General features: G+C 36.8%; 5 protein-coding genes across 5 annotated transcripts; 3 read left to right on the top strand and 2 right to left on the bottom strand.

Annotated features, from left to right (window-relative positions):
- The first annotated feature begins 2,670 nt into the window (after nucleotides 1-2,670).
- LOC119983042 (E3 ubiquitin-protein ligase ATL4-like) lies at nucleotides 2,671-4,645 on the top strand. Its single transcript, XM_038826699.1, has one exon. The coding sequence runs from the start codon at nucleotides 2,754-2,756 to the stop codon at nucleotides 3,789-3,791; it is 1,038 nt and encodes a 345-aa protein (XP_038682627.1). The 5' UTR covers nucleotides 2,671-2,753; the 3' UTR covers nucleotides 3,792-4,645.
- A 342-nt stretch (nucleotides 4,646-4,987) lies between these two features.
- LOC119982825 lies at nucleotides 4,988-7,433 on the bottom strand. The gene is made up of 2 exons (XM_038826402.1): nucleotides 7,111-7,433; nucleotides 4,988-5,704 (listed from the first exon to the last, which is right to left on the bottom strand). The coding sequence occupies exons 1-2, from the start codon at nucleotides 7,211-7,213 to the stop codon at nucleotides 5,109-5,111; spliced, it is 699 nt and encodes a 232-aa protein (XP_038682330.1). The 5' UTR covers nucleotides 7,214-7,433; the 3' UTR covers nucleotides 4,988-5,108.
- A 2,771-nt stretch (nucleotides 7,434-10,204) lies between these two features.
- On the top strand, nucleotides 10,205-11,026 carry LOC119983183 (putative invertase inhibitor). Its single transcript, XM_038826888.1, has one exon. The coding sequence runs from the start codon at nucleotides 10,291-10,293 to the stop codon at nucleotides 10,855-10,857; it is 567 nt and encodes a 188-aa protein (XP_038682816.1). The 5' UTR covers nucleotides 10,205-10,290; the 3' UTR covers nucleotides 10,858-11,026.
- A 676-nt stretch (nucleotides 11,027-11,702) lies between these two features.
- On the bottom strand, nucleotides 11,703-12,817 carry LOC119982822 (acyl carrier protein 1, mitochondrial-like). Its single transcript, XM_038826396.1, has 2 exons — nucleotides 12,576-12,817; nucleotides 11,703-12,118 (listed from the first exon to the last, which is right to left on the bottom strand). The coding sequence occupies exons 1-2, from the start codon at nucleotides 12,768-12,770 to the stop codon at nucleotides 11,942-11,944; spliced, it is 372 nt and encodes a 123-aa protein (XP_038682324.1). The 5' UTR covers nucleotides 12,771-12,817; the 3' UTR covers nucleotides 11,703-11,941.
- Nucleotides 12,818-12,982: 165 nt separating this feature from the next.
- On the top strand, nucleotides 12,983-17,278 carry LOC119982821 (ras-related protein RABH1b). Its single transcript, XM_038826395.1, has 6 exons — nucleotides 12,983-13,283; nucleotides 14,435-14,505; nucleotides 14,755-14,843; nucleotides 15,086-15,197; nucleotides 16,182-16,272; nucleotides 16,849-17,278. The coding sequence occupies exons 1-6, from the start codon at nucleotides 13,167-13,169 to the stop codon at nucleotides 16,993-16,995; spliced, it is 627 nt and encodes a 208-aa protein (XP_038682323.1). The 5' UTR covers nucleotides 12,983-13,166; the 3' UTR covers nucleotides 16,996-17,278.
- The last annotated feature ends 5,864 nt before the right edge of the window (nucleotides 17,279-23,142 follow it).

Below are 23,142 nucleotides of genomic sequence, written 5' to 3'. Positions count from 1 at the left end.
GTGAAAGTGTAACTAATGACTACTGAGTCACAAATGTTAAGACTTGAAAGGACCGTAAAGCATTTATGGAAAGCTCGAAAGCCACAGAAAAGACAAAAAAGAAAAGAAAAGAAAAGCATATATATATACACACACATATATACACTCTCAAGTCTCAAGTCTCAAGTCTCAAGTCTCAAGGGACCTAAATTCATTAATAGTTCACATCGACATGCCAAGAGTGCTAAGGAAGCAAAGTTAGAAAGAAAAGAAGAAGAATTGCTTGTGTTATATGGTTGCTTCTGTTTTCTATTATGGAGAAGAAGAATATATACCATTAATTTGTACAATACTAGGTACCTAGAAGAAGATACCTAATCAGTAGTATTCTAGTTAGAATATGTGTGTGTGTGTGTGTATATATATGTAGAATAGAATATTAATATCATGCATTCAATTAATATTAGTTTGAGAAGATGTGTCATATATAATTAAGTACTGTGTTTGACCCAACAAAGTAAATGTGGAGGGCAACCATGAATGCAATGAAATAAATCTTGGTATCTTCCTGGACCACAATGAATGAAAAGGGAGTAAACAAAAAAATGGTAGTTGACCCATCAGTGTACGTAGGATTACGCAATTAATAAAAATAAGGGAAAAAAACATGAATTAGGGCTATGAGGGTGTGAAAATTGAGAGTTAATAGAGAATTAGGGTTTGGTATGGTTGGATAAGTGTTTAATATTGTATATATGTTGCTTCACCTATGCTTTTTCAATGTTAATATAACTTGTAGTTATCGAAAAATTGTCCACATTCAAACTCAGTCACCGAATCTTCAATCGTTAAATTTGATAACTCAAAGTTCAAATTTGTTCACATTTGATAACTTGAATGGTTTTTTTTTTTTTTTTTCCAGTTTTAGGACATTCGACTCTGCTTACATGGCATGCTCGAGGTATAGGGTTTAGAGTTCCGCAATAACTTGCACAAAAAAAAAATTTATTATATATTTATTTACAGAATAACCTCTCAATTTATCTTCTTTTATTAGATTGTCTGATTGTGGCATATGCGGTAATGAGTGTGAGTTTGTAGGGGTTTTTTTTTTTTTTTTTTTGGGTTGTGTTTGATAGATTTCTCTCTTTTGCGACAGTGGTTGACGACCTAACTAACTTCATATACATTCCCAAGCATATACATACATACATATACATATACATATATATATATATGTGTGAACATAAAAACACAAGAATTAGCTGAGCTAATATCACTGTTAGATGGCAACAATATAGGTGAGAAAACTTTAAAAATGAACAAAAATATATGTATCCATGGCTTGTGGATAGATCCATGCTAGTAAATAATTGGAAACCAAAAATATAGAAAATACAAGTATGAATCTGGTAGTTAATGATGTTGAATCTATATATCAACCTATCATGGTCTCTCACTCATCATCAACCAATCAATAAATAATATATATATATATATATTACATAGAGAGAGACTAAGATCATGGGATTTTTTTTATTAAGTGGATAATGATATAGTTATATAAAATTAAGGTACAAGGTAATGACACGGTCGTGCTTATATTTTATACAGACATCAATATTTTTTTTATATATATTATGGAATGATGGGTTGTCTGTTTCTTTCTTCTTCTTCTCCTCTCTCAATTTGTTCATTTTCTTTCTTTTTTTAATGATAAACAAACATAATCCATAAAATATTAACCTTAAAATTATAATGCATACAAACTATTTGGTCCATGAGATTGCTAAATGGGCCGCTTCAGTCCAATGGGCTGGTAGCATTCCCAAGCCTGTGGAAGTCCTCTTCCATGATGTATTTGTTTGAGTTTAATAAAATCTTGTTTTATACAAAAAATAACTATGCATACAACTACATATGGTACTTACTTTAATGGGCATCAAAACCCCAAAAATTTAGTCCAATTTTGGGGGTATGTTACTATTATAAAAAAAAAAAATGGCACCCTCTTCCTTAATTTTTGATATCCTTGATTTTTACAAAAAGAGATATATCAATGATTTTGAATCTAATATTTTTATTTTTTTGAATAAAAAAATCAAATTTTTAGTTGTAAGCCATTGCAGGCAAAATGTGTAATACGCTATCTTTATTTTAAAAATTCAATATATAGTTGAATACATGATCCAATGATCAAAATCTTACACACTCTTTATATAGGAAAATGCTAACCAGTGTCATGAGGTCATGAGATAGATGATATAAATGTACTTTGGAGTCTTAAAAAATTCTATTGTAATCTATATTTTAAGTTCAAGAAATTAAACGAAAGAGTATTCATCACACATGATATGCTATCGTGAATCTTTAACTATTGCTCTTAGAACACTCGTTAACAATACCCATGTATTTATTATTTTTTAAAATTTTTTTTAAAAATATTTTGTACCTCAAAAATAGAAATTGGAGGGAATAGCACCATACGTCAGTCCATTAAAAACCTGCAAAAAGAAAAAGCATTAATTTCTGTATTTCAATTTTCAAGAAATCAAATTTTGATTAATGAAGAAATATTAAATGAAATGTCAAAAAAAATAAAATAAATGCACGTCTTTGGCTCTTTTATTACTCTTTAGTGTAGTCTCTAACCTCTTCCCTTCCATCACGTGCCTCTCACGTGTATTACCATAATTCATTTCAAGGCAGCTCTCTATACGCATTTATATCCTTCAACGGCGCCAATTACCAGATTTCTCTCTCTAGGCTTTACGATGTCAACAGCACCACCGCCGCCGCAACTTCCGCCTCCAGCCATGTTGAATGCTCTCGCTACCTACAACGGTGGAGGTCACTCTCAGTCGTGGATACAGAGTTTGAAGCCGAGCATCTTGATCATAATTTTAATTCTCTCTATAACAGTTATTGTCTCGGTCTCTCTCTGCTTTCTCCTCCGCCATCTCAACCGCCGATGCATCCGCCACCTCGCGAACACAGCCTCCACCTCGTCGTCTTCGGCATCATTGTCATCTAACCGACGGGTTTCGCCTGAGTTATCGCCTGCGTTCTCTATCATTGATTCTCTCCCGCTCTTCACTTTCTCCTCCATCACTCGTCACTCAGCGGCGGCTGCCTCCGGCGGTGGCGACTGTGCTGTTTGCTTGTCGAAGTTTGAGCAGCACGATCAGCTTCGTCTGCTTCCTCTTTGCTGCCACGTGTTCCACGCACAATGTATCGACACGTGGCTCCGATCAAACGAAACGATCGTGAACCAGACTTGTCCGCTCTGTCGATCTCCAATTCAGGTCTCCGAGGAGGATGTGATGAAAAAATTACAAGCCTCAACCGCCACAAACGGTGGAGATGGTGGAGGAGGAGCCAGTTTCCGGCTGGAGATAGGCTCAATCAGCCGTCGCCGAGGACAAACAGTGGACTCAATCGATTCTGCAAGATCATACTCCATAGGATCATTCGATTACATTGTTGAAGGTGAATCCGAAATCTCAGAGGGCCAAATGCACCGCAGCAGGAGCATTTCGAACAAGGACGAAAATGCAACTTCTCCGGACACACCGGATCCGGAACCGAGTCTGGTATCAGAAGTGGCGTCCGGGAGAAGTTGGTTGAAGGAGTACGTTGATAGGCTATCGAATTCTCTCTCCTCCCGGACTTTATCATTTCGAAGCTCTGGTCGGTTCCTCACCGGAAGCAGCCGCCACAGCGAGGCTGCTGGAAACATGGAGTGGGACATGGAGGCCAACCGTGTTGGGGAAGAAATCAGTGAACTCTTCCGTTGGTTGTCCGGGGTATGATCTGTAAATTCAAACCAGTTTCAGGGGCAAATTCTATATCCAAGCATTTCGTGCCACAACATACAAATTGAATATAGCAGTAAATGGCGTGGACCGGACGAATTTTTTTGATACTTTGCTTGTCAGTTTCATCTCCACAGAGGGAGGGTTAAGATTGTTTTTGATCTTTTTGATCGACGGCTGAGATGGGAAGTTGGAAATTGCAGAGGAGTTTTATGACCCATTGATCACACGTTAGCTGGTATAGTCTGGTCTAGTACTATGGTTGGTGATGGCAGATGACACACCATTAATGATGAATCACTAACCAATTAATTGAAGAATATTTGCATCCCATCGTTCAAAGGTACTGTGAGTATTACCGACCCCTGTTTTTTGTGTGCAAAATCACAAATTTTGAGTGTCTTTTTCTTCTATTAAGTTAGTAAACTGGTGGAATTGTGAAGACAAGGCAAGGAAGAGTACTAGATAAAGCAATTTGTATTGGTATTTGGTGATAATATGTGTGTGGTGTGGTCTGTTTTGCTTTGGTAAGATGTCCTTCTCTTGTCCAAGAAGGAAATAGGCAGCATCAACAACAGGGCTAATGCTACAAGGTTCATTTAATTTTGTAATTTGTTCTGTTCTGGAATCAGGGTCTTTCTTTGTCTTCATCATGGATGCTATGGAATATGGATAATCTTAGACCTCTTTCCAAAGGTGGATAAACCACACTGCCTCATCTACACCATCAGAAAAAGCCTAAAAATGTCAAATTGATGGCATTTTTGTGTCTTCTGTTATTAATGCTGCCTATATCATCCAAACATTTGGTTCTTTTGCGAAAAGCATTCTCTGTATCTATGTTTTATAGACTTCCTTTGCCAATTTTGTATGCTGGGGGGCTTTTATTTGTACTGTAGTTGTGTACTATATACCCTTTCCTTTGTAATGGACTAATAGGAACTCCCACATGGGAGGGATAGGAGAGTTAGAGTGCAATTTATAAGGAGGACAAATGTCGCTTCTTAACATGTTCAATGAGTTTTCACATGATAGAGATTGAGCTTTGATTGTGGAGTCCCGTTGGACTATAGATTGTTAGGGGTATGAGCCTGGGCTCTCCAGCGTCTGTGAAACACTGGCTTGCGAGGGGTCTTTATCATGGAAAAAGCCAGGTTTGACACACAATTCTTCATGCTAGAGATAGAGGGAACTAATATTTGGGTCAAAATCCCCTTAAGCTGAAGCTCAACATCTCATTAATCCTTTCAAAAGAACACTTGTAACAAAATCTTCCACCACTGTGGCGGGATCATAACTAAACAAGGTAGTGGATCAATGGTGGTACAGTTGATTGAACAGATAAATACCAGAAAAACAAATGAAAATCATATCGGTAAGAAATGCAGAAATCCTCTGTCCATCACTGCAAGGGAAGGAGCTTCCACTATAGCATCCTACTTTCTGCTTGATCCCTTTGCCATGGTCTTCCAGAACAAATGTAGAGTTCATCTTGTGATCATCACTAAACAAAACACTCCAGAAGAAGGGACCTTTGTGAAACCCAACAATGCCTACACCCACCCCTGTATGTGATCTGTTTTTCAGGATAGATAATGTTTTGTTGTCTTTAACAAGAGCAAGAGAGAAAGCTATTGATGGCTCGAGATACTTGGATTGACAACCCACAATGTGGCCTGTTATGGTGCCGAAAGTGGGTAGCTCTACACCACAATTTGGAGCAAAAATTTCGGTGAAATCGTCTTCTGGAGGTTTACAGTTTACAGCAGTGTTGCCGGTGCAGTTGTCCTTGCATAGTTCAACATATTGCAAGGCCATGCACCCAAGACCTGGACTATCATTCAGTTGTGGAAGCTTTTCGGATGTTCGATTCTTGTTGATGATTTCAACAAGATCATTGGCAGGGTTTCCTGTCAGATAAATAGTATATAAGGGCCCTTGAATCATGAAAAGGGAAAAAAAATCCGATTCAGGCATGCATAAATTCGTCAAGCTCTAATCGTTCAAAACATTCTTCATTTTTCTAAAGACACTTCAAAAACAGAAATACACATATCTTTTTGCATCAAAACTTTCTGCATTACCTGATCTCATTCATTCTCGACTTTATCCGGGTTTTGACACAATAATTTGACAATTACATCTTGTATTCTAAATCATATCTAAAGTGGCTCCGATTATAATTCTGGACTATGGAATTTGCTTCAACATCATTCACTAATGAAAAAGATTTGGAAAGAGCATCCAATTAATTCAAGCATGCCAAGTGAATCTGGAAAACTGTATGTAATAAGGGAAGTATATATATGTTATAGCTTTTGCCTTTGTGGCATTATGACATAGACCAAACCATGATATTTTCAAAGCACACTGCACTTCTTCTCTAGCTTAACTACAGCACTTTCAAGTGGTCATCAGACAATGATTTCCAAAAGCAAGGAGCAAGAGTTCAATTTGTATAGCAGTTTGTGAACAAGCATAGACCTGAAGAAGCTAAGAATTTTGGGGGCCTGATCCATCTGTGCTCATGGTTGAAGCCTTAATCAATCAGTCCTTTTGACTAAGGTGCCAAAAATAAGTTTAGTAGATTAGTTCAGGGTTCAACTCCCATTCAGAATTAAAAGGGGATAACTGACCTGAGAGGATAAAATACATTAGCTTAGAAGCAAAACCAATGTGCTAAAACCCTAGAGCCACGACTCATGAACTCTTGGGTACCACCAAGTCAAGTATATGCATTAACCATCTCGGCTAAGGGGTGGTTGGTGACTCATGACTTCTCTACTTGGAAGGCATAGACACTTTCATTTTCTGAATCAGCTTGCTAGAATGAAAGCTCTAATCTCGCAATGTTCAAAGCGTAAAACCTTGCTGGTATAATTGCTTTGAATGATCCAATATTAATCCTTTTCTTGTCAGCCAAATTAACCGTTGGGTTTTCTGCATTTTTCCTCATTCAAGTACTCTTTCTATATACCACTTCATAAAAGAAGGGAAAAAAAAAAGTATACTACTCTTAGGTCAAAGGTTCTATACAAATTCCAAACTTTATCCTATTTTGGTAAAAGTCTAAAACTAACACAATTATAACATGGGATTCTGAAACATAAACATCAATCACCTGCCACCCCTTCTTCTCACAAGGCAAACAGAGGGCAAAGAACTTCAAAAGGGTAGAAATTCATGAATCTATCTGTAACACTACAATGTATCCAAATCTCATAACAGAAAACCCAATTTCTAGGAAACACAGGCTAAGAACAGATTCCTAAATTAGAAAGAAAACAAGAAGAGGAGTAGAATTCTAGCACATTACCATGATGTTTAGAGCAGACAACAGCAGCTAAGAGTAGATGAAAGAGGAAAACCCATTTACAACTACAAAGCTTCTTCCTCAGCACCATCACCAACGCTTCCATCCTCCAAAAAGGTGACCCAAAATGGATTCCCTTGAGAGAGAATCTGGGAAAGCAACAGCTCTAAACTTTTCTCTTGCCCTCAAATACTAAAGAAATGCTTGTGTGTTGCGTGTGAAATGAAAAAATGGGAGTGGGAAATTTTTCCGGGAAAAAGTATACAAGGGGATTGAGGAGAAATTATGGGAATGGTGGTCCCATAGCCGCTCTGTATAGTTCTTTTTGTGCAGAGTTTGAGGCACCTCCATTTTTTTCTAAAGCTGAACACCTTGATGGGTCCAACAAATTAAGGCCAACTTTTGGTGGCAAACTGGCAAAGGTAGACCCCCTTTGTCAAATATGTTTAATGGGTTGGGCCCTTAAGTTTTTGGCTTCCTATCAGGTCATGTTTTGAATTCCATCAAGGAAGAACAACAATAACTAAACATCCCAACCCAACTATATCTCCACATTTATAACTGAAATTGAGTCCTGTTGCAGGATTGAATAGGCCAAGGTTTCCTTCCTCAGTTCCTCCCCACTTATATATCTATAACTCTCTGTAAAAAAAATAATTCTAGTGGCCAATGTGGGCTGTGCTTGCGATTGGGTTACATCTCTACGACAATTCTAACATACTATTGGGCTCAGGCCCATTACACGAGCTCAAGTTTGAACAAAAGGGAAAAATCACGTGAGTATAATGATATTTTTTATTTTTATTGTTACCGCGTGACAGTGTGACACAACTAATGCTACTTTAATGTTATTAAGATTTTCATACGGATGACCGATAGATATATCAACAGTCGGTATATATACTTATATATCAGTTATATTAGTTGCTGAGTTGTACACACAGGATTTCATATACATCATGTCAGACATCTGGAGCTAACAATTCACTTGGATAATGTGCGTTCAACTCAATAGCTGAAATAATTGGGATAAAATCTATTGAGATCTTTATCATTTTCGTTCATTGAAAGGGTATAATAATAATAAGAATGCATTACAAATAACTTGGTGTCTTCTTGTTCCTTAACTTGTCTATTGGGTGTCTTAGTTAAATCCCTAAGTGGTTGTAATTGCTTGTTTTGTTCTAAAGCCGAACACTTTGATGGGTTCCAGTAAATTAAGGCAACTTTCTTTGTCAAATAGTCTTAATGGGCTGGGCCCTTAAGTCTTTGGATTCCTATGGGGTCATGTTTTGGATTCATCAAGGAGCAACATAACTATTAACTAAACATACCAACCCACATTTATAACTGAAACTGAGTCCTGTTGTTGCAGGATTTAATGTGTGTATTGGGTCTTACAGGCCAAGAATAGATTTCCTTCTTCCCCACTTATATCTACAATTCTATATAAGAAAAAAAAAAAACAAAATTAGTGGCCAATTTGGGCTAATTTGGGCTGTGCTTGCGATTGGGTTACATCTCTTCTACAATTCTAGTTTATTATTGGGTTTCGGCCCATTACGCGAGCCCAAGTTGGAACAAAAATAAGAATCCAGACATCAATGAAAATGGCGCCTCACTGTCGATGGCATTGATTGCGTAGGGATGACCGGTCCTTTTGTAGTTTTGTGTGCACCAAAACGATAATGAAAATCTTCATCTTAATAGAATTAAGAACAATGTTAGGTTGGGAAAAAACTCTCGGGTTTGAGAATAAGTCTCGATTTTTATTTAATTTCTTTGATTTCTGAAAATAAGTACAACTCTATCGGTTTATATAGCCAAAGCAAACAATCCAAAACCTAGTCAAACTAGAAGACTAAAACTATATAAAAACTACTTTATACCGTAGCCGAAACCCAACTTATAAGCTAGACTAATTAAAAGCAAATATCAATAAGAATATAAATATTAAACAAATACTAATTGAAAATAAATAGTAATAATAGTTTTGTCTTTTCTTTTCTTGATTCTCGTCACAGTATCGTAACACGGAACCAAAGCCAAGGGAAGACAAACCAAAGATTTAAGGTTTATGATTTAGAATCTATAATTTCTCTATATTTTAGCAGTCTCGTGTTCCAGAAGCAAATGGGGTATGATATTTGATGGGCTGATAATATTATGCTTGTTGATGCCCACATTATTCTTGTCGGTATTATCATCCCTATTACTTTTTATTTTCAAATTGTTCTAAAAGGGTTTTTATTCCGCTTGTTGATGTCCATTGACCACTCATTTGGGTTGGGCTACTATTTATTTTTCAAATTTTCTGAAAGGCCCATTATTTCGTGCACAAAATTAGATTTAGCTAGGGATTTTGATTGTTCTTATTCTCATGGTGGTCGTCCATCATTTCATTATTCAAAATGGGCATTTCTCAAATAGCTACCATTTCTTGAAGAAACGTACAAGTTATGAATGAAAAGGTGGTGCCTAATTTGTTCTAAACTTTGATGCATTTTTCTTTTTTCCTTGTGAATATAGTTGATTGTGTCAAGACTCGTAAATTCACGGGAATCAATAAACTCAAAGTGACAATATGGTTGATGCGAGTGGGCTGTCATTTCCAACAGATGTGGTTTAGAGAGAAGTTCCCTTGCAATCCAAAAGCAACGGCAAAAGAAAATGGTTTGTAGAATCTACTTTTGTGTATTTGCATAATTTGCACGCTTGAGTTATTGGAAAGCACCACTATTTTCAAGGAGTATTTGTAAGACCTACCAATCTGACGTCTAACCAATACAAACCCAAAGAAACAAATCACTTTTTTTTTTTGGTACATCCACACATTTGCAGAAATTGTAAAAACACCAATTTAATATACTATATATATATATATATACATATACATATATATGTATGTATGTATGTATATGTATGTATGTATGTATATGTGTGTGTGATATTTGAGTGAAAGCAATCCTAAACCCATTTTTCTCATTGGATATATGAAATAATTGCATAACCCATAACCATTTTTGGGTCATATGTATCCCAAAGTCCCCCCCCCCCCCTCTCTCTCCTCTTCACAAGTAACCATCATATAACTTTTCCAAAACAACCCATACCTTCCTCATCTATAAATTATCCTCTTGATGACAAGAAGAGGATCCTAATTCCAATCCAAGATCAAGAAAAATGTGGCTTAACTTATCTTCTTCTTCTTCTTCTTCTTCTTCTTCATCCCTCTTAATGTTCTCTCTCTTCTTGTTTACCTCCCATGCCTTAGCAGAACAAGATATAATCGATAGTACTTGCCAGAAATGCTCAAAACATGACCCAAACATTGCTTATAACTTCTGTGTAACCTCTCTTCAAGCAGATCCTAGAACCTACCGTGCCGATCTTCACAAACTTGGATTGATTTCAATCAAGTTAGTTCACCACAATTTGACAACTACAAGGCAGCGTATTAAGGAGATGTTGAAGGAGATGGCGAATGATCCATACATAAGGGCATGCTTGGATGATTGTTTGGAGCTTTATTCTGGCGCTATTGACAAAATCAAACAGTCCATCCAAGATTACAAGTCCAAGCACTATGAAGATGCTAATATTCATATTAGTTCAGTAATGGACGCCTCCAACACTTGTGAAGATGGGTTCAAGGAGAAAGAAGGTGCAGTTTCACCATTGACAAAAAGGAATAACAATGTGTTTCAGCTGTCTGCTATAGCACTTACAATAATCAATATGCTTCAATGAAAATGTATAATAATAATAAAAAAATATTAAAAATAACTAGGTGTTTTCTTGTTCCTTCATTTGTCTGTTATGTGTCTTTGTTAAATCAGGAAGAAGTTGTAATTATTTGTTTGTCTCCTTGTTTTGTTCTTATGATCCTACATTCGGTGAAAAATTAATTTGAAGAAACAGTCAAAGAAGTTGCTAATGCTGTATTTTGTTCTTTAAAGCTAACTTAAAGATAGAGTGACTGTAAAATATATAAGGTCAAAATACAAGCTGGTTAATAAGTACAAGTGAAAATACTTTAAAAGTAAGGAACCATCGATGGGAAGATATAGAATATAGCATGCACTGTTGACAAAATGTAGGGGGTTTCACTAATAGCATGCAGCTCATATCAAAATTAAGAAGCTCCAATAATATATGCAAGGACTTGAGGGGAAACTGAGAAAAGACTGAGGCATGCAAACCAATCTGTTTCCAGAGAGAAAGGAAATAGCATAATCACAATATCCTTTGTCAAGAATTCATTGTTGTGCCAGTATTGGGAAGCAGCAGCAGTGATGCAGAGAGTTTCCATGACTATTCTCTCCAATCTAGCTTTTCGTAACACCGATTAGAAGACTGTCAATACCAAGATAAGCATATCTACAAAAGTCTTGCGTGATGTACACAGTCGAGATCCAAGTAAGTGGATTAAACTCAGAACTCAGATTAACATATTCATCACGACTAACTAAAACTTGACTGCTAAACTCCACTAGCCCAAATGGCAGGGACAAAAGAAAACACTTAAAATAAATTCGGATGAATATAAACTGGATCTAAAACAGAGATACATGAATCAAAGACCAGGAAAAGCATCATGCAACCAAAGAAAATACATTGCAAAGAGAAATACGGAGGTTTATAAAGAAGAAGGGTTACATCATTGAAAAATGCTAGTCCAATAAAAACTAATTGTTCTCAAACAGGTTCAGATTATTTCCATCCCATTACAGGGATTGGTGTCATACAAACAATCAACAACTGAAACAAAGCAAGGTGGCACAGAATGTTGCGTTCCACAACTTTTCATTAAAAGAACCCCCTTGCAGAAAAGTTAACTAGACATTGGATGGTTAGAGATGTACTCAATGGCCAGAGCGGTAGAGTCAATCTTATCAGCCTCTTTGTCTGGAATCTCAAGCTTGAACTCTTCCTCTAGCGCCATTACAATCTCCACATTATCCAAGCTATCTAAGCCCAAGTCCTTCTGGAAATGCACATCAGGAGAAACCTGCAGATTATTGACCAAGAACTTCCAAATTGTCAGTAATCTAGTTGAGAACCCCTAAAAAGTAGACAAGTACTGGAAAGGGGGTCAGATAACTACAACAAAGTAGTTTACTGTGTTATAAATTTGAGCGAGAAATAGGGAATACTTCTTGATTCTATGCAGTGGTGCCATGGGACGAAAACATAGCATGTATGAACAACATGGGGCGCCAATAAGTCAAAATTTAGGCGTACACTAGCAAATTATACATTTGATTGAAATCTGCTGAATCATTCATTCACTTGCAATGAATGTGCAGCCCAAAACTCAATATCTACTTCACAAATCGAGTAATCTAACAACCTCAATTCATGGTTTCCCAGATGAGGAACTCCAATATCTCACGTTATCTATACAGAAATCGAACGAAATGGAACTAATTTTGACGAAATAGATAGATTGCTGATTGGTTACTGACCTTGGAAGGATCGACCTTAGGGAAACTCTTGATGACGTCGAGAACTCTTGCAATGACCTCTTCTTTGGTGATATGATCGTCGTGCGACGACATCAACCGAACGGGACCGCCGAGACTCCATTGCCGAGGAATTAATTCGCTTAGGGTTTGGACGGGGACTCTCACGTGTCGAAGTACGGCTGCTCTCAAAGCCATTTTCACCAGTAGCCAGTCTCCGCTCTTTCACCGGCGGCTATGAAAGAAAAATAGCGAAACAACTTATTGATCACGCGCTGTGCACGTGTTCACGACTCCTTTTCTTTTTTGTTAATAAATTCAAAAATAGGTGATAGGGCCCAGATCCAATTCTACCTTAAAATATTAGGCCCAGCCCAATATTATGAATGTTACGTGAAACTGTTCAAACACCAATCACGCGGAAACAACAATCCACGAAGGCCTTCCCTTATTAGAGTAGCCAACCCCATAAGCGAAGGTTATCCGAGATCTCGATTTCTCCGGCGATATTACCGGTTGATTCTTGGCGAGGGTTGGAGCTTGATTGAAATATCTGTCGGATCCGGAGAGTGGTTCGATTAGATCCGAATCGTCATGGCTCCGGTCTCGGCTCTGGCCAAGTACAAGCTCGTCTTCTTGGGAGATCAGTCCGTCGGCAAGACCAGTATCATCACCCGCTTCATGTACGACAAATTCGATAACACATATCAGGTACTTTTTATGGATCATTTCGATTCAGGATCTGCGCGGGTTTTTGTGCGTTCTCGTTTCGGTTTTTGTGATATTTGAATTTTAGCTTAGGTTTTGTTAACCTGCTGTACTTGATCTCGGTCCAGAATGATGTGAATTTTTTGCATGTTATTGGATTTTCCTTATGAAATTCTAATTGGATTTAGGAACACTACTGCGAGGGATTTTGTCGCGGACTTTCTTAGATTCATGTAGTTACTTTATTGGATGGTTGCATCTGGATCCACTTTGTGATCAGAGTGGATTTGGTTCGTGCTATGGCTTTCCGTGCGATTTTTATAGCCTCACTGCATTTTCAATGTGTAGTAATTTTTGTGGTTCAAGGCCTATGTGGTGATTCTTTCGTTTTGGCGTCATATACTGAGATTGTAAAGAAGTTGTAGTTCTTCAGACTTCGGATTAATAGGCATTTGTGTGTGTGTGGGGGGCGGGGGTTAGAGACTTGTACAGTTGTACTGTAAGAAGGTAGAACTATTTAGTTTGTAAGCATGGCAGATGTTTGCTAATAAGCTGCTCTTCACATAAATGTCAGTAATACCTCAACTGCATACATATTCTGTATGTGTCTGAATATAGCCTCTAGCACACAAATATTAATTTACTTAGCCTAGTATCCTTCTTTATTTGTTCACTTTATGAACTTATATATGTGATGCAGGCGGGCCCCACCCCACAGAGGTCCTCCCTCTCGAGGGCGTGGGCTGTCAACCCCGAGCCCGTCGAAACCCACGCATGGGCCACGAGCCTCAGGGCCTAGCCCAACCACATCAGGCCTGCAGACCATACACTCCAACCCATCATGCGCGCTCTCGCACGCATAGGTTGTTGGTGGCGGGATTCGCAGCTCGATGGTTGATGCTAAGGCGTAACGCCTTAGTGTTAAAGGGTGGCGTGGGTTCGAATCCCGCCACCAACAACCTATGCGTGCGAGAGCGCGCATGATGGGTTGGAGTGTATGGTCTGCAGGCCTGATGTGGTTGGGCTAGGCCCTGAGGCTCGTGGCCCATGCGTGGGTTTCGACGGGCTCGGGGTTGACAGCCCACGCCCTCGAGAGGGAGGACCTCTGTGGGGTGGGGCCCGCCTGCATCAATATGTCTCTCATTTGTAATCAGGCTACTATCGGTATTGATTTTCTGTCAAAGACAATGTATCTTGAAGATCGAACAGTTCGATTGCAGCTCTGGTAAGACATTAGTTTCAAATCCTTTAAATCTTTTTTCATGTGACCGGAGATTTATAATGTTCTATTAGCTTCTGTTTGCAAGAATTGTCCTAGTGTGATGATGAAGGGAGGATTTCAATGATTAACGTAGTACAGGAGGGGTGTCCTGTCCTGTAGTTATCTAGTTTTTTGGTACTTTGGTTGGTATTTATCTTTGTCTATTTGGTTTATGTTTCTATTTGACTAACAAATAATTAACTTATGCAATAGGGATACTGCAGGGCAGGAAAGATTCAGGAGTCTCATTCCAAGTTACATCAGGGATTCCTCTGTGGCTGTTATTGTATATGACGTTGCAAGTATGCCATTTTTCTTACTTCTTTCTCTGTTTCTGGAAATTCCTGCTAGTTTATGGTTTTCTCATTCAGATCTATACTGTCTTTTTAGGCATATTAAGGTGTCATGGTTACTTGTCACTACATGAACGAAATACATCTTACTGTTTCAGACATTGTATTCTAACTAGATTTGGACGTAAAGAAGTTGCATGGTTCATGAAATTTGCTAAGTGGATTCTAACTATGTCTCTTTCCCCATTTAGGCAGGCAGTCATTTCTGAACACATCCAAGTGGATCGAAGAGGTTCGCACTGAGCGAGGCAGTGATGTTATCATTGTGCTTGTTGGCAACAAAACAGATCTTGTGGACAAAAGGTTGGATTTTGCAATTTTGGTATAAACGCATTAACTTACATTCTAATGTAATGTAGTTTCTTAGACTGATTAAAGATGTATGTTTGGAGCAATTGAGTCATTGGTTGAGTGGCAATGACTTTGCATGTCCCTGACTTCAGGTCATGGGTTCTAGTCTCATTTCCTCCTGAATATTTATAAAGGAGGTGTGTGGGCTTAGTATGCCCCTGCGTGGGCTTGGTTTGTGCCTCCTGCGTGGGGTCTGTTGACACCTGTACTTTCCTAGGCTTGATTTAGTGGTGTGTTGTATATTGTATTTGTACTTATACTCAAAAAAAAAAAAAAAAAAAAGATGTATGTTTGGCCATATGGAGAACAAGTTGATAATTAGGATCGGTTATATTGCAAGTAAGTAACAAAAACATATTTATGTGGTTTTTATAAGGAAAACAATATTAAGCTGCTGCTACGGTATGCAGGGCCGGACTCAAGTGTCACTGAGTTGACCCTACTCACCCTACTTTTTAAAAAAAGTATATGAGAAATTACATTTGTCCCCTATAAATTTCTTGCTTACTTGGCCCCCTCTAAAACTTTAAAATTATAACTTAATCCTAAGAGTCATTGGTTTGCCCCTCTCATTGACATGTTTGGTCCGCCCCTGACCATATGCACTATAAATGAAGATTATATAGAAAATATTAGACCCTATTTTATTCTGAATCCTCAAAGTAAAGTATAGTGATGTATTGTGATATATATCTTCTATCGAGGAAGGAAATAACACAATAAGAAGGAAATAACCCCTTCTTGTACACTAGATGGAGGAAGGTTAAATGTCTTGTCCACTAGGCCTCGTCTTGGTTTAATTCCCTCTTCACACTAGAAGAAGGAATATTAAATGATTAATGCTACATATGTACCTCAGGGCACCAAGGTTATAGTATCATTACAAGTTCAATAACTGTACTTCTTGTTATACTCATCATGTGACTGGTTTGGCAGGCAAGTTTCAATAGAGGAAGGAGAAGCCAAAGCTCGTGAGCTCAATGTTATGTTTATTGAAACTAGTGCCAAGGCCGGTTTCAATATAAAGGTAAACTGCTCCATTCTTTTTTTCCACCTTTAAAATATAGAGTTAAACAGTTTCTTCTCTTCTATCTTGAGATAGCCATTCCTTAGAATCATAGTATATACAGTGGATCCTATTGCTGGTGCACATTATGGCACTTGGGGGCTTGTGTATGGTCCAAATTCTTGTTTTTAATTATGGCCCTAGTAATGGGTTTCTAGAGTCGTTAGTCATGAGCATTATTAATTGTGAATGCAAAGAGTCATGGGCATTATTAATGAGAGACTTGATAACAGAAAATTGATTTAATCGTGCCATTCTGAAATCATCAGGTTATGTCGATATTGGATATACTTTATGTATATATAATCTCCGGTATTGCAAGAACAATATTTAATTGAAACATTGTGTCCTAAAGAAGTTGTAGATCTTAGTCAAAGTTATGAAATGCATGCTGCCTGATGATAGGTGGTAACTTACAGTACAGTTTGCACCCATTGTCGGAACCGAATTGTGATAGCCATTCATTAGTCTTGTCTTCCTGCCAAGTATGTTATTTTTTAACCTATGGCGGTTTTCTTTTTTTATAACCCTCTTCAGGCATTGTTTCGGAAGATTGCAGCAGCTTTGCCAGGAATGGAAACACTTTCATCAACAAAGCAAGAGGATATGGTCGATGTCAATCTCAAGTCTTCCAACACTAACGCATCTCAGTCAAATCCACAGTCAGGAGGGTGTGCCTGTTGATAGAAATATTGAGATCTAAGATCTTCTCTCGTCCTATTGTTCCCTGTAATGCTTTAATGATCTTCAAGTCTGCCTGTAAATTTTCCATGTCAACATTTTGTAGCATTGGCTTTTGAGATTGGTTCATTTTAATGAGGTTTATTTTTTTTACGAGGACAATGTTGTGGTATATAGGCTAGTCCTAGCCTGTCTAGCATGTATTGCTCTTGTGGCCCTGGAGAGCCTTGTGCCAATATGACTAACATGTACGGTTTGATACAAAATTGCCGATTCACACGGTTCATTCTGGTGACAAACCCATAACAATTCCCTGTTGAATCCTTATTATTTAACATATTAAGACTGATTAGCAGTAACACACATTGCTGGTGCTGGATCATATTTTTTTCTCTTTCTGCTGTAACTGATATCTTCATATCAGTTCTGTTCGTTTTGCATTGATTTCTATTGATGAAAATGATGGAGTCGTAAAGGATTATAGGACAAAAGAAAGAAGTGAGAGTCAGAGTTTTTCTTCTAAGGTCCATTGAAGGGGATTGGCACTGGCCTTCCCATGTGTTAAAAGGGCGTTTATCATTTTCATGGGGTCATAGATGTGTATAATATGACTAACATGTACGGTTTGATACAAAATTGCCGGTTGATTCCGATTCACACGGTTCATTCTGGTGACAAACCCATAACAATTCCCTGTTGAATACTTATTATTTAACATATTAAGACTGATTAGCAGTAACATATATAGCCGGTGCGGGTTCATCTTCTTTCTTTTTTTCGTCTTCTTTCTGCTGTAACTGATCTCTTTATATCAGTTATGTTCGTTTTGGATTGATTTCTATTGATGAAAATGATGGAGTCGTAAAGGATTATAGTACAAAAGAGAGAAGTGAGAGTCAGTTTTTCTTCTAAGGTCCATTGAAGGGGATTGGCACTGGCCATCCCATGTGTTAAAGGGCTTATATCATTTTCATGGGGTCATAGATGTGTATAAAAATCCAACCACATGGAAGCCAGGTTTCCATCAGTGGAAGTTGTAGAAGTGTACTAATCAATTAAGAAGTAAAAGGGTTCTGTCATATCTTTTTTGAAGTCAAGAAAAAGTTATGGTTCTATCTCTAGAATTGACTGCTACTGATGACTGTAGATGATTAAGAGATTTTTCCCCAGTTGAAGATACTTAGATACACATGATTCTTGCTGTCCGTGTTACTTTGGAAACTAACAGTTTACTCTGAACTTGGTGATTCATGATGGGATTTGATTTACTGGTGTGAGTTCAGTTGACTGTCAATTCTCTTTTAAATTTCTTTGGATGCAAAGAAAGTTCGAACAGATTTGTGTTCCCTTGACACATTCCAGGAACGAGCCGGTCTCTGGTGTGTATAGGACGGGGAAGACTAAAAACGTGTTGTTAATGTGAGAGGATTTGACTTTTGTGTGTACGTCATTCGATTGGGTTATGCCGTTTCGATGTGGGATTATAGTCTTTCACAGATATCCAAAGAATTAGTCAAGGTGAACCTCTTTCTCATCACAAAATTATCTGATCAATTAAAATTAAGAAGGTGCCAGAGTCAAGCTTGCAAATGAGGTTGGATTTATTCAAAGACATCAATTTGGGGGTGCCTTGGTCATACTGGCAATCCTTTGATGATTCCCTCTCCAGACAGGCTCTCTTTTACTACTACCCATCACAAAATATTAAATGATTCAAGACTTCCATAACCAATTCAAATTGCCAGGTCAAGAACACATGCATGACATTCCAAAATGACCTCCAATATTGTTTTGTTTCCTTGCATATATATATATATTTCTTAATTGAGGAAAATAATTATGTTCTACCTCACTTTGTCAGTTGTCACGTTCCACATGATGAGTTAGGGATTCGTTTAAGTTTGAAATTACAAAGGATTCATCTTCATCAAACCAGATTTTGTTTTTTGTTAAGTTGATGATATCATGGAATTTGAGTTGAAATTGACATAAAACAGGCAATATATTAGTGATGAAAAAACGAAACTAAGTTGAATTTATGGGGGCAAACGAGTCGTTGGTTAAACGGCAAAAACTTTGCAGGTAAGAGACCCTTCATCCATTAGGGTGAGGGTTCGAGTCCAGCCCCCTCCCCATACTTTTGGTTAAAAAAAAATTGAATTTTATGGGTTGGCCTCAATGACTAATAATTATAACTATATTTCAGTATTTTCTTATTATCAAGGTAAATGATGAATAAATGTACAAATAGGATACAGAGAAGAACAATGATATAAAATGCTATTTGTAAAATACCTTTCCGAGCTTATATAGTTTAGCCCTAGAGAAATTCAATGATAGACTATCACACCCAAGTGGTTTATCATACACAATAATCTTTCTAATTATTCCCAAGTCAAAAAAATCGTGCTCTAGTCATTGTTGTGTGATAGATATTACTTGACTAATTTTCAAGTAATTCTAATGACTAACATTCTTGATAAAATTCAAATTAATTAATGCATTACAAGTTAGAAGGATTGAGAAGATTTTGTCACTTCAACAATTCATATATCTCACTGAAAAACTTATCAGTTGCAATTAGCAGAAACTTGTGGGATTATTAAATAGATTTCTTGTAGGAATTAAGTATATAATATAACTACATTAACAAAACCAATTAAAAATTTAATTAATGTTCCAAGTATCATCAACCATCATCATCATGAATCATGATGAGAAATACTAAGAATACTTTGTTAAGACCCCCATATATAAATATAATAACTCACATGGACTATGAAGAGTTTGTTTAGATTTTAGGACTCAAAAGTAAATTAACATGATTACTGTGATCTAAACAACTATTATTGAGATAATTTTTAGTGTTAAGGAGGCCATAAATGCATAAAATTCTTGGATCAGTGGCAAGATATGCAAATACAAGAACATAAATTGTGCCAGTTCAAAAGAAGTCATGATATAATTATAAAAATTAAGAGGAAAAAAAAAGAAGAAACCAGAAAAGGGGAGAGTAGATGTCAGGATCAGCTAAATAGAAAGAAAAAGAAAAGTCTCTTGTGGTCGGCTTGGCACACATTGAAGGTCGGTTTGGCCGTCACTTACTGGGCATAGACCAAAGAGCCAAACATTTTTCACTCCGTTCACCCCTCCCGTTAAGTCACAAACCATAAAAAATGTGAGATAGTTTGGTTGGTCAGATTGTCTACCCAAGACCTTGAGGTTCAAGGTTCTATTCTCACCAGGGGATCCCTCAAGCATGTGTGTGGTCTGTGGACCTTTCAAAAAAAAAAAAAGTCACAAACCACAACTATGTATTTTCTTTTTCTTTTATACACTTTTTTTTTTTTTATACACTTATACCAAGTGTTGAAAAACATTTTCCTTCCATAAATAATAGAAGATTAAAAATTGAAGCAGTCAATAACCAAAGAATTTGAGTTGAATTAATTTTACCATTTCAGCATTAATTTTATTTTGGCAAATTCTCCAATAACGTAAAATATGATAAGTTGGCTACTTGATTAATTTTATTTTGGCAAATTCTGTATTGTTCTGTTTTTTTGCTGGTTGTCATATAACAAAGTAAAAAATAACCTAACTTTACTACAAGGTAAGTTATAGTTTACCTGTTCAAGATTTGTTATATTATTCTTTTCTATTATGAAGGTAAAGGGTGAACGGGCCACCCCTTAAAACTTCGGTGGCCATTGGGACCCAAACCCATTATGCAATGAGGGCTGGGAGCTTATGAACTCACTCAAGATTTCATATTTTTTTCAGTGTGACATTTGATCTCTTTCACCACAACACTCATCCTTATTTCATATGATTACTTTGGAGAACAATTCCTCATTTTCCAATACGGAACCGCCCCAAATGACTTGTGGGGTCCCACATTAATTGTCACCCAAAATTGAGTCCATTGCTCATATGATCATATCCGACAAATGATATATATATATATATATATATATATATATATATATATATATAAATGGAGTTGTTCATTATTAAAAGCAATGAATAAAGAGCTGGTGAAGGTGAAGTTACTTGAGTAAAGTAAAGAGTTTTAAACCTCAAACCTACCCACCTAATTATCATTAGAAAAATTAGTTGGGTTGGGTTTTTAACCATCATAAAGTTAACCAAGAGTATACCTAACACATCTACCCAATAAATTAAAGCCAACCCACCCACCCACATGCACTTACAAATGAAGAAATGTGCACCTCAAAAATCTCAATGTTTGTCCATCAATGTTGCTTCAATTACAAGACACAATAAAAAATAAATAAAAAAAACATGTTTGTATGATATAATGAATCGAATTTGAACTGCCGTAATTGAAAGTATTCATCTCAAACTAATCCAACCATCCATGATGAACCATCGATGAACGAATAAAATGAGACGATCTAAGTTATTTAGATTGGGATATCTAAAATTGGGTTATGTGAAGTTTGGCTCAAAATTGAATTTCTTTTGGACCATATTGCCCTTTCTCGAGAAAGGTATGAGCTCTTCTCTTGTGTTTTGAGTAGTAAAATCAAGAAAATTCTGTTAGGTTTTGAGTTGAAATTAGGGTTTCCTTCGCTTGTGTTTTGGATAACCTATAAGAATTCAGGTTTATGCAACTTTCTAAAGTGTCCCAGAAGTCTTGGTGTCTAGGGAGTTCTAGATTAGAGGGGTTTGAGGTGTGAGAGTCCCAAGAAATAGATTTATGGATTAGTTCTTATAACTCATTTTTTTTATAATCTTCTTCATATTAGTGAAATTCTTTATTTTTTTTTACCGATGATGTAGGTAAATTATGTTGAATCTCGTTAAATCTTATGTCATCCTTCTCTTTTATATCCATCACTTTATATATTCGAGTTTTGTCCGTTTAGTTCACAACAAATTATTCACATTAACACATTATATATGGAGAGAATGAGACTATCTAAGTTAGATTGTGGGTCAATCCAATTATTTCTCATCATAAATAACAAACAAAAAAGCGCAAAAAGTGTTGATTGGACAAGACATGGATTGGACAAGGGAGGTGTGAAGAAGTACAGGCAAGCAGCCACCAGACGGTTTGTGTCGCCGGAGCATTTGTCTGCGTGCATGCATGCATGTCTGCCTCCTTTTCTTTTTCTTTCTTCAAGAGGACCTGAAAAAAAGGGTCTAAATTTGTAGGATGATCAAACTCAACTGTCAACTAAAAGTAGTAGTGTCACCTTTTTCCTCGAAATGACATTACATCAACTCCTCTCTTCGAAAATATCTTCTGACCTATGAATCACATCGCATAAGAGCATCTTTGAAACCTATTTTTCAAACACAAAAACATCAATTTGAAGTGCTAAATGGTTACAATGGAAGACTTGAAATACACTTTAAATTTTAGGAACTCTTGATATATCAGAGTAACTTGAGAGTATCTTTTAGAGTTGTACGACCAATCAAATATTTGACACTTGTAAGTTTAGTCAAGAGAGAGTAGAATAGAAAAAAAAAAAAAGTGAAATTGTAGTTGAAAATTTGAAGTTTGGAGTGTTTCGTATTGCATACCATTATAGAGGATAATCTTGATAATCTGATGTGCACAAATTACAAGGTGTTTTAGAGTGCTTGAAATAGTTTTGCCATTAGAGATGCTCTTAACCTGTGACTTGGATAATTAAGTTGACGTAAATCTCAGAGTGATCAGAATAGTTCGCACCACGATCGCGACAAGTAAAGGTGAATCGAAGTTCATGCGGATAGAGGCTCGAAAGTGAGACAAGCATATGAAACCATGATTTCACAGGGAAATCTCTTACTAATTGGTTCGAACTCCCGATCTCGGACACGATACACACCCTAAGTCTGGAGAGATGACCAATTAAATTATCGACAAATGGTTCTTAATTACGTCATTGTCTCTTTATTTTTCTTATTATATTTTCGTAATTTATTTTTCAGAAAACAATTCTATCAACAAATTCAACACATAATTTCATCTAAATCCAATTCAAAGAAAATTATATTAAAATGCCAAAAAAAGAAAAGGTGAACAAGAAAAGGTAGCAGCTCTAGTTATGATTAGAAATTGAAAATTCCACAGTCCACAATATGAAAAATTTAATGTCACATGACAAGTCAAAGCTACATAAATAAGAC

The sequence above is a fragment of the Tripterygium wilfordii genome, chromosome 17 (assembly GCF_013401445.1).
Source record: "Tripterygium wilfordii isolate XIE 37 chromosome 17, ASM1340144v1, whole genome shotgun sequence".
Taxonomy (NCBI): domain Eukaryota; kingdom Viridiplantae; phylum Streptophyta; class Magnoliopsida; order Celastrales; family Celastraceae; genus Tripterygium; species Tripterygium wilfordii.
The sequence above is the reverse complement of the archived record's forward strand: the minus strand, read 5'-3'. Positions and strand labels throughout refer to the sequence as shown.